General features: G+C 55.6%; 1 protein-coding gene across 1 annotated transcript; it reads left to right on the forward strand.

Moving 5' to 3' along the window:
- The first annotated feature begins 521 nt into the window (after positions 1 to 521).
- LOC127038979 (trophoblast glycoprotein-like) lies at positions 522 to 13,591 on the forward strand. Its single transcript, XM_050932055.1, has 2 exons — positions 522 to 850; positions 12,175 to 13,591. Exons 1-2 carry the CDS (start codon positions 522 to 524, stop codon positions 13,010 to 13,012), a joined length of 1,167 nt encoding a protein of 388 aa, XP_050788012.1. The 3' UTR covers positions 13,013 to 13,591.
- The last annotated feature ends 273 nt before the right edge of the window (positions 13,592 to 13,864 follow it).

The following is a 13,864-nucleotide window of genomic DNA, read 5'->3' on the forward strand; positions in this document are numbered from 1 at the left end:
GGGTGCAAGGGGCCGGCAGAGGGCGGGGGAGCTGGGGGTGCAAGCGGCTAGCAGAGAGAGGAGGGGGGAGCTGAGGGTGCAAGGGGCCGGCAGAGGGTGGGGGAGCTGGGGGTGCAAGCGGCTGGCAGAGAGAGGAAGGGGAGCTGGGGGTGCAAGGGGCTGTTAGAGGGTGGGGGAGCTGGGGGTGCAAGCGGCCAACAGAGGATGGGGGAGCTGGGGGTGCAAGGGGCCGGCAGAGGACAAGGGAGCTGGGGGTGCAAGGGCCTGGCGGGAAGGGGGCAAGGGGACTCTAAGGGAGAGGTGTGGAGAGGATAGAGTTCATGGGGGTATATGAAAGAGGGGAAGAAGGATCATGGGGGTTGGGATACTGCTTAAGGGGTGGGGGCAGGGAGTGCTGACCAGGGTGCAGTGCCCAGGTCTGGGGTGCAGAGTCCCTGCACAGACCCTGGGCTGAGCCGGTGCCATGTCTCTGTTAACAGCTCTCAGAGAAGGCTTTGGGGTGGGTTGGTTCATTTAGCATCATGCTGGACTCTAGTGGCCCCCCTTTGTCTGCAGGCATGTTGGAAATGTCCCTCCAGCAGCCCCCCCTTGCCAGTCTGGGGTCCTGGGGGCTCCTGCTCCTGAGCCTTCTCCTTGCCCCGCTTGCCTGCCAGGCGTGCCCAGCCCCCTGCGAGTGTTCGGAACCAGCCCGGACTGTCAAGTGTGTCCTGAAGGAGCTGAGCGCTGTTCCGGCTGAGATCCCTGGGTACACCCGCAACCTCTTCATCACCAGCAACCAGATCGCTCGCATCAGCAGCCAGGACTTCCAGGGGCTGCCCAACCTGGTCACCCTCTCCCTGGCCAACAACAGGTAACGCCCCAGACTGCCCGTGAGGCTGGGCTGGGAGATGGTGCTTAGAGCAGCGTAAGATTCTCTTTCCTCCATCTGAGGAAATACTCTTTATTTTTATACTGTGCACTGTGAAACTCACTGCCACAAGATGCCCCTGCAGCCAGAAGCTTAGGAGGATTCCAAAACGGATTAGATGCTTATAATCAATAGTGAACATCCACATAACCCCCTGGCATAAGGAAAGGTGGGTTTATTTCAGAAGCGATCTAAACGCTCATGCTTCAGGGCATGAGTCAGCTGCTCACTGGTGGGGGTCAGGAAGAAACTTCCCGTATGGGCAGGGCATTCCATAGTTGCCCATTACGTGGTTTCTTGCACCTCCTCTGAAGCATCCCTCAGAGATGGCGCAGCAGGCTAGCTGAAGCACTGATCTGGCATGGTTATTCTGGTATCTGTAACCTATTTGTAAATGGTCATGGCTGTAGCTTCTTGGCACCGTACACCCCGGCCGGTGCATATTTATTCAATAGAAATATGTATGTTGTAAATGTACACCCCCACCCTACCTCCATTTGCATCCAGTGGGAAATCCGCAAGTGCCTTTGGTCTCCTTCTGGTTTTGCTGCATTCCGAGCCCATTCGCCCCTTGAATTAACACAAGGAGCTGACCTCTGAGTGTCTGGACGGGCTAAGCAGGCCTGAGAGGTTAAGCACCGTAATGGGGCTGATAAAGATACTATTGCATCTGACTCAGCTAGGAGAGGGGCTTCTGCTGCACTCCAGCTTTTCCAATGGGTCTGAGTCTTCACACCTAGAAACCTGAGCACCAAGCAGTGAGCTGCTCCTGAACCTTTAATTCTCTCCCAGGGGACTCAGTGGCTCTGAGCCTCAGTCCCATGAAAATGTCTAATTTTTCCATTGTTATAAATATCGAAAGTGCTGCTGGATCCCGCTGGGGAAATCTTCGTCTCCCGCTCTCCTGAGCCAGAGAAATGGGGCTCCCATGGAGTGTGGCAAAGCTCACAGGGCCCAGTCCTGATGAGTGAGTCCGTAGGAAAGTGAAGCTCTCTTTGGCCTTGCAGAGCACCCATTGGCAGTGCAGCATTCGGGGAGGTATTTGGATTTTGGACCTGCAGGGCACATTCAGGAGGCTGTTTGTGTCTAGAGATCCTAGGACCAATGAGAAATCTTTCATTTTACCTTGGTGTGTACAGGAAGCCCAGATAGCAGCCCAGATCAGTGTGGTAAAAATGAGAAGCCTGAGTCCCACTTCCCACCACCCGCAAGGTCTGATGAGCTCAGCGAAGCTGGCACGTGCAGAATTAAATCTGAACTTGTCCTTCGCTCAGTGTGTTGGGAGCCCTTGGTGCACAGATGGCAGGCAGGGCATGCGGCTTTTTGGAGACCCCTGCCCCATGCACTGTGACGGATTTAAGGCAGAGCATCAACTGAGCCTTGCTGGGGATGAGTTGGCTTCTGAAGGGTGCGGAGCTGCTCTAATGTGACTTTCCTGCAGGCTTCCACCAGAAAAACTTCTTGTGAAAGTAACATGAACTGTTAAAATCCAAAGGCAAAGGAGTGGCCTTAAAATAGTTCTACTGGGAGCTTGGGCCGGGTACTGGAGGATACTGAGCACGTCCTTCCACAGTTGTTGGGTGCAGATCAAGACTTGGGGAGACCCTGTGTGGTGACTAGCAGCACAAACTGCTAGTCCAGGAGCCAGAGGGAACCACAGGACCTGTCCGTGCCTAGCAGAGTCAATATCTGTTATAACTAAGTCTTCTCTCGTCCATGCTTCAGGGAAAGAACCAACCTCTAATCCAAGGGTCGGAATTCTATGGCACGTGCGTCGATTTTTAATGGCACACTGCTGCTTGCCAGGGTCTCGGCCGCCGGCTCTGCTCAGCCCACTGCCAAACCCAGGTAGGCAGCGGGCTGAGCGGGGCCGGCGGCCGCCCCCCGGCAGGCAGCAGCATGCCTTTAAAAATCCTGCCCGGCCCAGCTTGCTCTTCTCTGCCCCTCCTGCTGGCATTTGCACATGCTTTCCTGACTTCTGTCACTTCCGGCGGGAGGTTTGTGTTTCTGGGTTAGCGTGTCCATACCGCTACATGGTGTCTGCAGAGGCTGAGCGGCCCCGGAAGTGGCCCCGCCGGCGGGGACAGGAAAAGGGACCTGGCCCCACAGGAGTTGCAGCGTCCATGAGACCTGTAAGTGGGGAAGGGTCCTCGGTCCCAGCTGTGCCATTTGCCTGCCCCGAGCACAGCCAGCTCCGCTCCCTGGGCTCAGGCAGGCTGGCCAGGGTTGGAGCCCCGGTGCCAGGAGGAGCTTGGCTCTGTACTGGGGCAGGCCGCGTCCCACAGCCTGAACCTGAGCCCGGGGGCTGCGGCTCGCCGCCTGCTGGACCCTGGGAACAGCTGGGTCACGCCTCTTTCCCCACCCCAGGTCACTGGACCCCGCTCCTCTCCAGCACTGATGGCAAAACCCAGGAGTCCGGACCCCTAGTCTCTGTCTGGCCCCCATCCCCTCGAACAACTAGAGCCCAGCTGGAAACCTAAGAATCCAGAGTCCTCGCTCTCAGCACTCCTCCCCCAAGCGTCAGACACCGGACCCTTTCCAGAGCCCAGGAGCGCTCCAGGCCCTGCCCTACCACTCCCCTCCCCCACACACACACCCCAAACCCCTGCCCTGATCCCTGCACCCCCCTCACACACACAGCCCTGTGCCCTGACCTCTGCACCCCTCACACGATCCCAGCCCTGACTCCAGCACTCCCACACATACCCGCCCCCCCACACCCCATGCCATGATTCCTGCACCCCCCTTACATGCTCCCAGCCCTCACATACCCCATGCCTTGACTCTTGCACCCTCACCCTGAGCACCAAATGGGAGCTCCTGCACCCCCCTCACATTCCCATCTGCAGCCCTCACACCAAATGGGCGCTGCCCAGGTAAGCACTCCACACCCAAACCTTCTGCCCCAACCCTGAGCCCCCTCCTTCATTCTAGCTCCTGGCCAGACCCTACACCCCAACCCCCAGCCTACTCCTTCACCCTCAGCCCTGTGCTCAGTGGACTCCCACCCTCAGCTCAGTGCAGAGAGAGAGGAAGAGAATGGGCTCAAACCAGGGAGACATGTAGGTACCCACTGTATGTGGGCAGGGCCGAGACCCCAGACCGACAGTGGGCTGAGCGGCAGCAGACTGAGCCGCTCAGCCCACTGCCAGTCTGAGGTCCCGACCACCAGCCCCGCTCAGCCTGCTGCCGGCCCCTTGCTAGCTGGGGTCCCGACCACCGGCCCCACTCAGCCTGCTGCCGGCCCCGGGTTCTGGCTGCCGGCCCCTTGCCAGCTGGGTTCCTGACCACCGGCCCTGCTCAGCCCGCTGCCGGCCTAGGTGAACGGAAACGCCAGGCTGGCAGTGGACTGAGCGGGCCAGCGGCGTAAGATCAGCATTTTAATTTAATGTTAAATGAAGCTTCTTAAACATTTTGAAAACCTTGTTTATTTTACATACGACAATAGTTTAGTTATATAATATAGACAGAGAGAGACCTTCTAAAAAACATTACAATGTATTACTGGCACACGAAACCTTAAATTAGAGTGACTAAATGAGGACTCGGCACAGCACTTCTGAAAGGCTGCTGACCCCTGGTCTAATCTAAGGAGTTAGGAAGAAATTTCCTCTGTGGGCAGGTTAGTCTAGAATGGCCCACTGCAGAGTTTCTTGCACCTTTGTCCAAGGTAGTCGGTACTGGCTGCTGTCAGAGGCAGGATACTGGGCTGGCTGGCATGTGGGTCTGATCCAGTCTGTCCTTTCCAATGTTCTGTGCCAGGAGAGACACCGCAAGTACTTTGCGGGGTCACTTGAGACTCGGGTTGGCTTGTTGGGTCTGGTCCTGCGCCGGTTTCACTGCGGGTTGAGAATATTTGTACCTGGTATTTCTGAAGAGGCTGATTGAGGGGCCTTGGCAGTGCTGCCAGGGGTCTCTTGGGCGGACGTCGAATAGGGGGGATGCATTGTACGGCCGTGCTCTGAGCAGCAGCGTCTGTGTGTGCTGGGACTTGGCCGTCTGCGTCGGAGAGAGTGCGTGGACCAGAGGTGGGTGGTGTCTGTAGCAGATGGACAAAAAGGAGTGAAAATCAGGTGCGTTCACTTCCTAGAGTGTTACCTACAGGGACAGGCCTGCGCAGTGCGAGAGAAGTGAATTTAGTGCGGCATTGACAACCCTGGAGACTGGAGCACTCGATTTAGCCCCTGAGCAGGCAGCAGCAGGAAGCCAGCTACCCTGCCAGTCTCAGGCAAGGTAAAGGGTGTGCAGATTGTCCCTGCTCCTTGATCTGTTTGTCACGAAGGCCAGCAGGGCCCCGTTTGTAACAAGGGTTTTGTGAAGGAATTAGGCTGAGATCCACCAACTCGTGTCATGCCAGCAGCTGAATGCTGTCAGATGTCACTACCAAGTTTGGCTGAATGCAAACCCGCATCCTAGGGGAGGAAGGCTCCTTACAGGGGTCCCTGAGTCTCAGTATGGAAGGGTGAAAACAGGTGGTCAACCAGGAGCTCTTTTGCCAAGGCACTGCCAGACTGGAGCAGACTGTGGTCCACCTAAGCCAGTCTCTTCTGCCAGTGCTTCAGGGGAAGGTGCTAGGAACTGCAGTAGGCACAGGCACTGAGGTAAGCTTCCCCTCTGATCAGACGTCATTTGGGGCAGTATAAACCCTTCCACAAGCAGACCTCCTCTGCCATCCGCGCTCCAACTCCCCTTCCATTCGGGGTCCCAGCAAGGCACAGAGCTAGCCTTGATGATGCAGGGGGTAGGGGGGAAAGGGAAGCTTGCCTGGGTGCTTCACCTCTAATGGCACCCACCAGATGCTGCCTGGGTGGACCAGCATCTGGCCAGTGCAGTGATCCCTACTGGGCTGTGAGGTCTAGTGAGAAGAGCCATGGCCTGCTTTTGAACTCTCACCAGGCACTGGAACCCTGCGGCACAGCTATGGCCTGCCAGGCCTTTCCAGAACCAGCGGGTTTCTGAAGAGCCAGGGGCTGTTTGGTTCGGTTCAGTAAATTGGGGTCAGGATCTCCCCCAGCATGGAGGCGAAGGGACTGCAGGAGAGAGCGTGGCACCAGCTCCACTTCCGAGCTCTGGCGTAGAGCTCTCCAGTGCCCCAGGCTTTTGGGCTGATACGTCCTGCCTGTCCCTGACCTAGTGCTTAGAATAGTGTCGGGCAAGGCTGGCAGAGTTTAGAGGAGCCCATGGCTGCAGCTTTCCCTGGTTATCATCATCCTGTGTAGGATGCGCCTGTCCCTGGGTTTGGGGGTGAGGGGCTCACGTCCTCAGGCCAGGCCTAGCTGTGGAGTTACAGGACCACGATCAGGAGCTGCAGGGATGGCTGCAGATGTTCCCTGGAAATGGTGGCCACCTCCTCTCAATGCTCCTTTCCTCTGCCTCTCCCTGTTGTTCACCCAGCCCCTCAGCTGTTTCCATGTTCTCACCGGCTCGGACAAAGGCAGGAGCAGCTATGAAAGCCATCTGCAGGGAACGGAACTGGGAGGCAAGCGGGGAATATCTGCCGTCTTTTACCAACGCTTCACCCCAGCCGCACTGTTGGTTCAGCTGAACTTGGGAGGAGGTCTGGGAAGTGGCTTTGTTCTCATGGCATTCCTTGTTTCCCAGGATGCCTCTGGGGCAGACATCTTGCTTGGCCTGGAGGAGCTATTCTGCACTGAGCATGTATTAGGGCCCCACTGATCGGTGACATGTTCTGGCACCGGCAGTTGTGCTGGGGCTGGCGTCATGTGGCCCTTATTCTTGGCCTTTCTCCCCTCGGTCTTGGGTCTGGGCTCCCCACATGCAGCTCTGTTGGTGCACTTCAGTCCTGACCCATTTCAGCCTAGGCTGGTGATTTTTGTGATCGGAACAAAATACACTGGGAACTGGCTGAGTCCGTCCAACTCATATCACTTGTGTCCTCCGTGACTTTTCAAAGCCGGCCCTCGGAGGAGAAAAGCCCATGGGTTAGATCATTGAATCAGTCAGCCCCTTTTGCATGGGCCTCTTTAAAAGATCCCCTTGGTACCCGCAGCCAGATCAGGTGTGTTCAGCAGGGAGAGGAAGATTTCAGCGTGACTTGGGACCTGTCTCTGCTAGGTTAGTGCAGGCCAGGCTCCGGTCAGCCGTGTGTGACGGGTGCCTGGTCCCCCTGTTCTGTGTCACTTCCACCTGGGCGGTTTCACGGGATTGGCGCTTCTCACCCCACCGCCAGGGAAAGAGAAGTGCTGACATTGCCATGGCAACAAGCTTACAGGCGATGCAGCTTGGAAACGGACCCTGGCGGGGCTGATGCTGTGGGAAACTCTCTTTCTCGGCTGAGACCTGCCAGTGCTCTGCGACCGGCTGGGGAGGAGGTCGGTACCTGGGAATTGGCGCCTGGGTTTTGATTGGGACTGACTGGCTTGCGGACGAGGCAATGGGCAAGCGAGCCTGGATCTCTAACCCCAAGCCAGCCGGCATTGGTGAGCGCAGGCTGTACTGTCAGGCGGCCAGTCAGTGGCTTATGCAGATGGAGTCTGAGTGATTCCTGTCCTGAGTGGGCAAGTATCCGCATCACTAAAACCACTAACAGGCCCCATCAACCAACAGACCCAAGGCTGGCTGGACCATGGGCTCTGCTCTTCTCCCACTAGCGCCCCCTCTGGCTCAGAGCCCAGGCATGCTGGCAGGGCTGTGGGGAGCAGGGGGCTGGCACTGCTGTCTATGCTGTCGCTGTTCCCCTGGATAGAAGGCTTCAGCCTCCAGCACCTTTCACCAGCACATGATCCTGAGAAGCTTCGGGATCCGGCGCTGGACTGAGAAGGAAAGGAGCAGGTGCCTGATGTGGAGCAATGACCCTACCATGCCTCTGCAGCAGATGGCCAGCTGCAGCTCAGCCCTGGAGCAACTCGCAGCGGCCACTGGCCTGTTTGGGGGGCAAAACTGCAGTGCATTTGCTTACGCAGAGGCAGTTGGGGGGTGGGCTTCCACCATTCATGAGTGACCCTGCTCCACCCCACCAATGTGATCTTTGGAGAAGGCTAGCTAGCCCCCTAAAATAAACCAGGCCAGGTCTACTGCTGCCCAGCCAGACTCTGTGCCTGCCCTCCCGGCAGGGGGACGATACAAAGGCCTTGGAATTTATTACCTTCTTTTGCGTCTCTATTCACTCTCCGTGTGGTGTGCGGGCGTTTGAGGCACGCTGGCAAACCAGAGCTAGCTAGTCTGCTTGGGGCAAGGAACTCAGAGCCTAGCTCCTGGGTCTTTCACTGGGATCATAGAGCCACGGGGTTAGAAGGGACTGCCAGGGTCATCTAGTCTAACCTCCTGTCCAGATGCAGTATTCACTGTGTCTAAACCATCCAAGCCAGATGGCTACCCTGGGTAAGCCACTGTCCAGTCAAGTCACCTACCTTTTTTCAGAAGTAGCCTCTCATTTTGGCTTTACTCTCTGGGTCTCAGCTTCCTTCTCGCAGGATGGTGGTGAGGGGCTGATGGTACTTCCTGCTGAAGGAGGATTGTGCGGGGTAATGCATCGGCGTTTGCAGAACTCCTCGAAAGGTGCTAGAAGCCTCCTTAGTAGTATCCTCTTGTGATGCGAGCCCTGTGGCAGAGATGGGACTCTCAGCCAGAGAACCAGGCTGGGCTGGGGATGGGGCGGGCAAGGGAGTGTGTTTCCGTGATCATGCTGACAGGTGTGTGCCATGTTTAATACTGTCAAAAGGCTCTCGTGTCACACGCAACCTTGCGAAAAGACGACTGGGAAGCAGCATCTGTGTCCTGCTCCTGGAATGTGATCTGCAGCCCATGAGGTCAGTGAAAAGACTTCTGTGGATTCAGTGGGGTTTGGATCAGGCCCTTAGTTGTGAGTCCTTCATGGCACGTACTGTGTCTTCCTATGTGTCTGTACAGCACCTAGCACCATGGGCATCTGATTCTGATTTAGAGCCTTTGGGCACCACTGCAGTATAAATAAAGCAAGTTCCATGATCTCCAGATACCCAGCAGAGTAAGGAAGCCAGAACCTGCTTCCCAGTTCCTGGTGTCCCATTTACCTAACAAAGAAATTAACACCAACTGCCAGCACTGCTTAGTGTCCTTGCTCCTCTGCTGTGTGCAGGCAGGTTGCTAGATCTACTTGCAAAAGGAATGGAGACCTGTGCAGAGGACAGCCCCAGTGATTGTCTCTGAGGGTGGTGTTAGGCTGCAGTTTTCTCCTGGAATATTTCTTTAGCAACTGGACTAGGCAGCTGGGTGGCTTAATGTCTAGGCAGAAATTTTGCTATAGCTTCTTCTTCCTGGGTGGGCCTGCATATGCTCCCGCAGTGGCTGCAAAACCCTGCAAAGGGGCTAAAGCTTGGGTTAGCCACAGGGGCAGTGAGCCTGAGCACAGAACGGGGAGACGTGGCTGCCATCTTAACACAGTTTAGTATTCAAAGGCTGGCCAAATCCAGGCCTGGATGAAGTTAACGGGGGTATGTCTACATGGCAGTTAGACACCCCTGCCTGGCCCGTGCCAGCTGACTCAGGCTAAGGGCTGTTTAATTGCAGTGTAAACGTTCACACTGGGGCTGCAGCCCAAGCTCTGGGACCCTCTACTTTGCAGGGTCCTAGAACCCAGGCTCCAGCCTGAGGCCGAAGGTCTACACCGCATTTAAACAGCCCCTTAGCCCGAGTCAGCTGGCACAGGCCAGCCGTGGGGGTCTAACTGCAGTGTGACGTACCCTGTGCATCTTGCCATTGGTTTCTGTGGGAGCAGGATCAGGGCCTGTCATCAAAATTCTAGGCTCTAGTTCTGTCTAAGCCAGTGCCTGAGCTACTAGGTATCTTGGCTGTTGGAGCAGAAAGACTTGAACCTGTTGCTTGTGTCTGTTTAAGTAGGAGGGGTGCTTTGCTCAGAGTTCACGTTCCCCCTTGATTCATAGACTTTAAGGTCAGAAGGGACCATTGTGATCATCTAGTCTGACCTCCTGCACAACGCAGGCCGTACAATCTCACCCATCCACTTCTATAACAAACCCCTAACCTATGTCTGAGTTATTGAAGTCCTCAAATTTGTGGTTTGAAGACCTCAAGCTGCAGAGAATCCTCCAGCAAGTGACCCATGCATCTGGATTCTGTAAAAATAGCTCCTCTGCATAATAACACCCCCACACCCCTTCGGAGCCAGGGGTGCCTAACAAACGGTAGTCAGTTAGCCTCTCGATGCGCTGATAAGGTCACTTCACCCACCTCTGAAATCCAGCTGCCGCTTGGAAGCCCCCCAAAATATTCGCCTGTAGCTAAACGGAGTGGGTTGGATTCAGATCCTACACTGGCGTCCATCAGGAGGAAGTGAGTAGAGCTAGATGAGGTGTTGGGTCCAGTAACTTCCTAGAGAGGCGGGTCTGACTGCAGGTGTCCGGGTAGGGGAGCAGCTGAGTTCTAAGGCGTGTTCAAACACAGATTTAAAGGGCCAGTGTGTGACAAAGCTCCACACGCACAAGCCTCGGTTTCTAAGAAGTAATTTCCAGTCTGTTGCATTCTCACCTCTGCCTTTGGCCAATCTTTTGTAGAATTTCAGGCATTGCAAAGTAAGTGTTAGCGCTGAAGCTGTCCTGAGCTGCTCCATGCAGGAAAGCTGCTCCATCTGGTTATGACTCGGGAGGGTGGGACTGAGACAAACCGCTCTCGTTTTCCTGTAATAATCCCATGAGCCATGAGGAACTGGGGCTGTTACCTGTGCCTCAAGCAGCCAGAAAACAGGCCTGACTCTCCAGTGACCTGGCTAACTGCAGTGGAGTTACTCCTGATTTACACCCAGCTGAGTGGGAGGAGGATCAGCGCTATGTTTTTATTGTGTGGAACCAGAATCGTCCAAGGAACATCCCAAATTCACATGAAAGACCCCTCTGGGATCAGTATTTTCCCAGATGTCACAGGAATGTTACGGGCCTTCAGCCAACTCCTTTGTGGGGGGAACTAGGCCGTGTGCTAATAGAGAACTGAGCACCCTCAACTCCTATTGAAGTCAGCGGGAACCACAGATAGTCAGCGGTTTCCAGGATCGGGCCCAACGTTAGCCCAGTTAAGGGCAGGAATAATTCATGCTCTTGAAATTGACTTAAAACTAAGTGCCATCCCCCTGCCCCCATCCCCCTTGGAAAGGAGGAGAGGAGTAAACGGTCCATGCAAAGGCCTTTTGGCCACCCCGGGTCCCTTTGTCGCTCACATGCGGGAGGCATGAATGATGAGGAGCATCTGGAGTTAATCGCCTTCCTGGAGGGTGGCTGACTCCTGCAGATCCTCAGGGGTGTGTTTCCACCCACAACCATTTGCATTTTGGAGACCAGCATGTGTACATCTGACTGTGGAATTTGGTTATGTGGGTGTGATTAAAACTCTGCTTCTCTTAAAGGGACAGTGGCAAGTTCCAGAGTAACACTAAGTCCTTCTGAGGTGGTGGTCATCCCACACCTCTCAAATCACTTTACAAAGGTGCCAAAGCTCATTCCCATTTTACAAATGGGGAAACTGAGGCCAAGCGGAAGTGATGTGACTTGTCCAAGGCCAGACAGTGACTCAGTGGCAAAGCTGAGAGTAGGAAACTTTTTACTGAAGAATCCAAGGGCCGGGCACATACGACCTGTTGCATGAAATATCTCCAGAGGAAGAACCAATGTGTCCTTATACAAGCAGGTTTCTTGGGATCTATATAGTTGCAACTGGAGTCATTCCCTTTGAGATTCAGGTATGTGTGGAAGAAGGAAAAGACGCAAAGATTCTTGTGTGTCCCTGGCAAGCAGGAATCCCAGCATTGGTTCTGAGAGTATGCAGGCTCCTCTCAGAGAGACCCCAGGTGATTAATGAGATTGTCTAGGCCTTCTAACCAATGGCTGGAAAAGCATCCGGAATCGGAGCCCACTGGGCCCTGCGCTCTTGTTAAATGCGATGGGACCGTTAGTGCAGGCAGGCGATGCTGCGTGCCATCCCTACAGGCTAAATCCTCCATTTGCTACTACGTGAGCCTTGGCAACGTATCTTCAGCTTGATGCAGAGGGGAACACTTAGAGGTGCAGAGGGAGTTCTTTCTCCAGGGCCCATTCACACCTGCCCCCGGGGAAATGGACTGAGACCCAGCAAACTCATTGCATACAGGCATTGACTAGTCATGGGGTGGAAAAAGCTTTAAAGCTGGATGGGAAGGGCGACCAAGAGGTGAAAGGCCCCAGTTCCGAGGTGCTGGGCCGTTGCCAAGGGATGGAATCAGAACCGTTGAGTCGCCTGGGATATTTTGACATGAGCATGACCATTTCTCTCTCCCACCCCAGGATCAGCGCTGTGGAGTCACACGCCTTCTCTGCCCTCCCCAGCCTACGTTTCCTGGACTTGAGCAATAACCGCTTGGTTACCATCCACCCCGACGCTTTCAACTCCAGGAACAACTCCATCCGGGAGCTGAACCTGAGCCGCTCATTCTACAACTCCTCCACCATCCGGCCCGTGGCAGCTGCCATAATCCAGGGCGGCTTCCGGAGCCTCTCCAAGCTGGAGCTGACCAACAATGAGATAGTCTACCTTCCGCTGGCCATGTTCTCCAGCCTCCGGAGCCTCCGGCACCTGGACTTGAGGAACAACTCCCTGGTGGACATCAAGAACTCCACCTTTGCTGGCCTCGACCTCGAGCACCTCGACTTAACCTTGAACGCCCTCAAGACCCTGCGGATTGAGGCACTGGCTGAGCTGGGGAGGCAGCTGCGCCTTCGCCTCTTCCTGAGGGAGAATCCTTTCGTGTGCAACTGTGACATTGAGGACCTGGTGAGCTGGCTGAATCAGAGCCAGCAGGTGGCCGACGTGGAGAAACTGGCCTGCGTCTTCCCCCGGCACCTCCAAAACACATCCCTGATGGACCTGGCCGGGGCAGAGCTGGGCTGTCACTCCAGCCAGCACAGCAAGAACACTCTGCAGACCTCCTACGTCTTCCTGGGCGTTGTTTTGGGCATCATTGGTGTGGTCTTCCTCTTCGTGCTCTACCTGAACCGCAGGGGCATCAAGACGTGGGTGAACAGCACGCGGGACGCCTGCCGCAACTTCATGGAGGAGTATCGCTATCGTTACGAGATCGACTCCGACCCCCACGTCACCCAGGTCTCCACCTTGGACATATGACCACATTCGTCTCGGGAGCCCATGGTGGGGCTCTTTGGATGGCTTTGTGAGCTTTCAGGGGTGGCCTGGTGCTACCCATCTCCAGAACCAATTCATCTGCCTGGTGATGAGCTGTGACGTTCCTTGTGACGGAGTTAGAACTTTTTTCTTCTCCTGTTTGAGGGACCTTGCTGGGGGGGAGGCACATTCTCCCCCTGCATGGTCTGTCTCTTGCATTGTATTCCCGGCCCTCGGGGAACCCCTCTGGCAGTGGGACTCAGCCTTGGGCAGATCTCTTTGTGGGCATTAGAAAGCGGACACGAGACAGGGATTTCTGCCTCCCTTTGGCTTCAAGCTTCCATTCAGGTATTTTTGGGGTGGGAGGCTCTATCCAATGCAGGGAGTTGCTGCAGTGGGAACACAGGAACTGCCCCACGGGACCAACCCACCGGCTCGGTTAGCTCAGCATCCCAACTCTTCTACAGCATCAATGCAAACCTTGGAGCTAACGCAATAATAAACCTCGGGGTTATGTGGGAGATTCCTTCCTAACCCCGGCTGCTGATCAGCCCACCCCCTAGAGCAGGTGGATTGAGAGCCGTGGGGTGGAGCAGGTGGACTGAGAGCTGTGGGGATGGTTCGTTTAGCTTTGAAGCCACTGTTGCCAGTGGAGGGAATGAGCTGTGAAAACCCAGGGCAGTGTCTGTAATGCCCACTAGGGGGCCCCATGCCCACAGTGGCAGGACAGCTGGGATTTCACAAGTATCCTGGAGAGAAAGGGCTTGTGCGGCGCACTATCCTCCTGCTTTCGGAGATGCTGGCTGAATCCTGGGGACACCAGCAAGTCCCTCCTCGCGCAGGCGTCCCACAGGA

This window comes from Gopherus flavomarginatus, chromosome 22 (genome assembly GCF_025201925.1).
Source record: "Gopherus flavomarginatus isolate rGopFla2 chromosome 22, rGopFla2.mat.asm, whole genome shotgun sequence".
In the NCBI taxonomy this organism is placed as follows: Eukaryota; Metazoa; Chordata; order Testudines; family Testudinidae; genus Gopherus; species Gopherus flavomarginatus.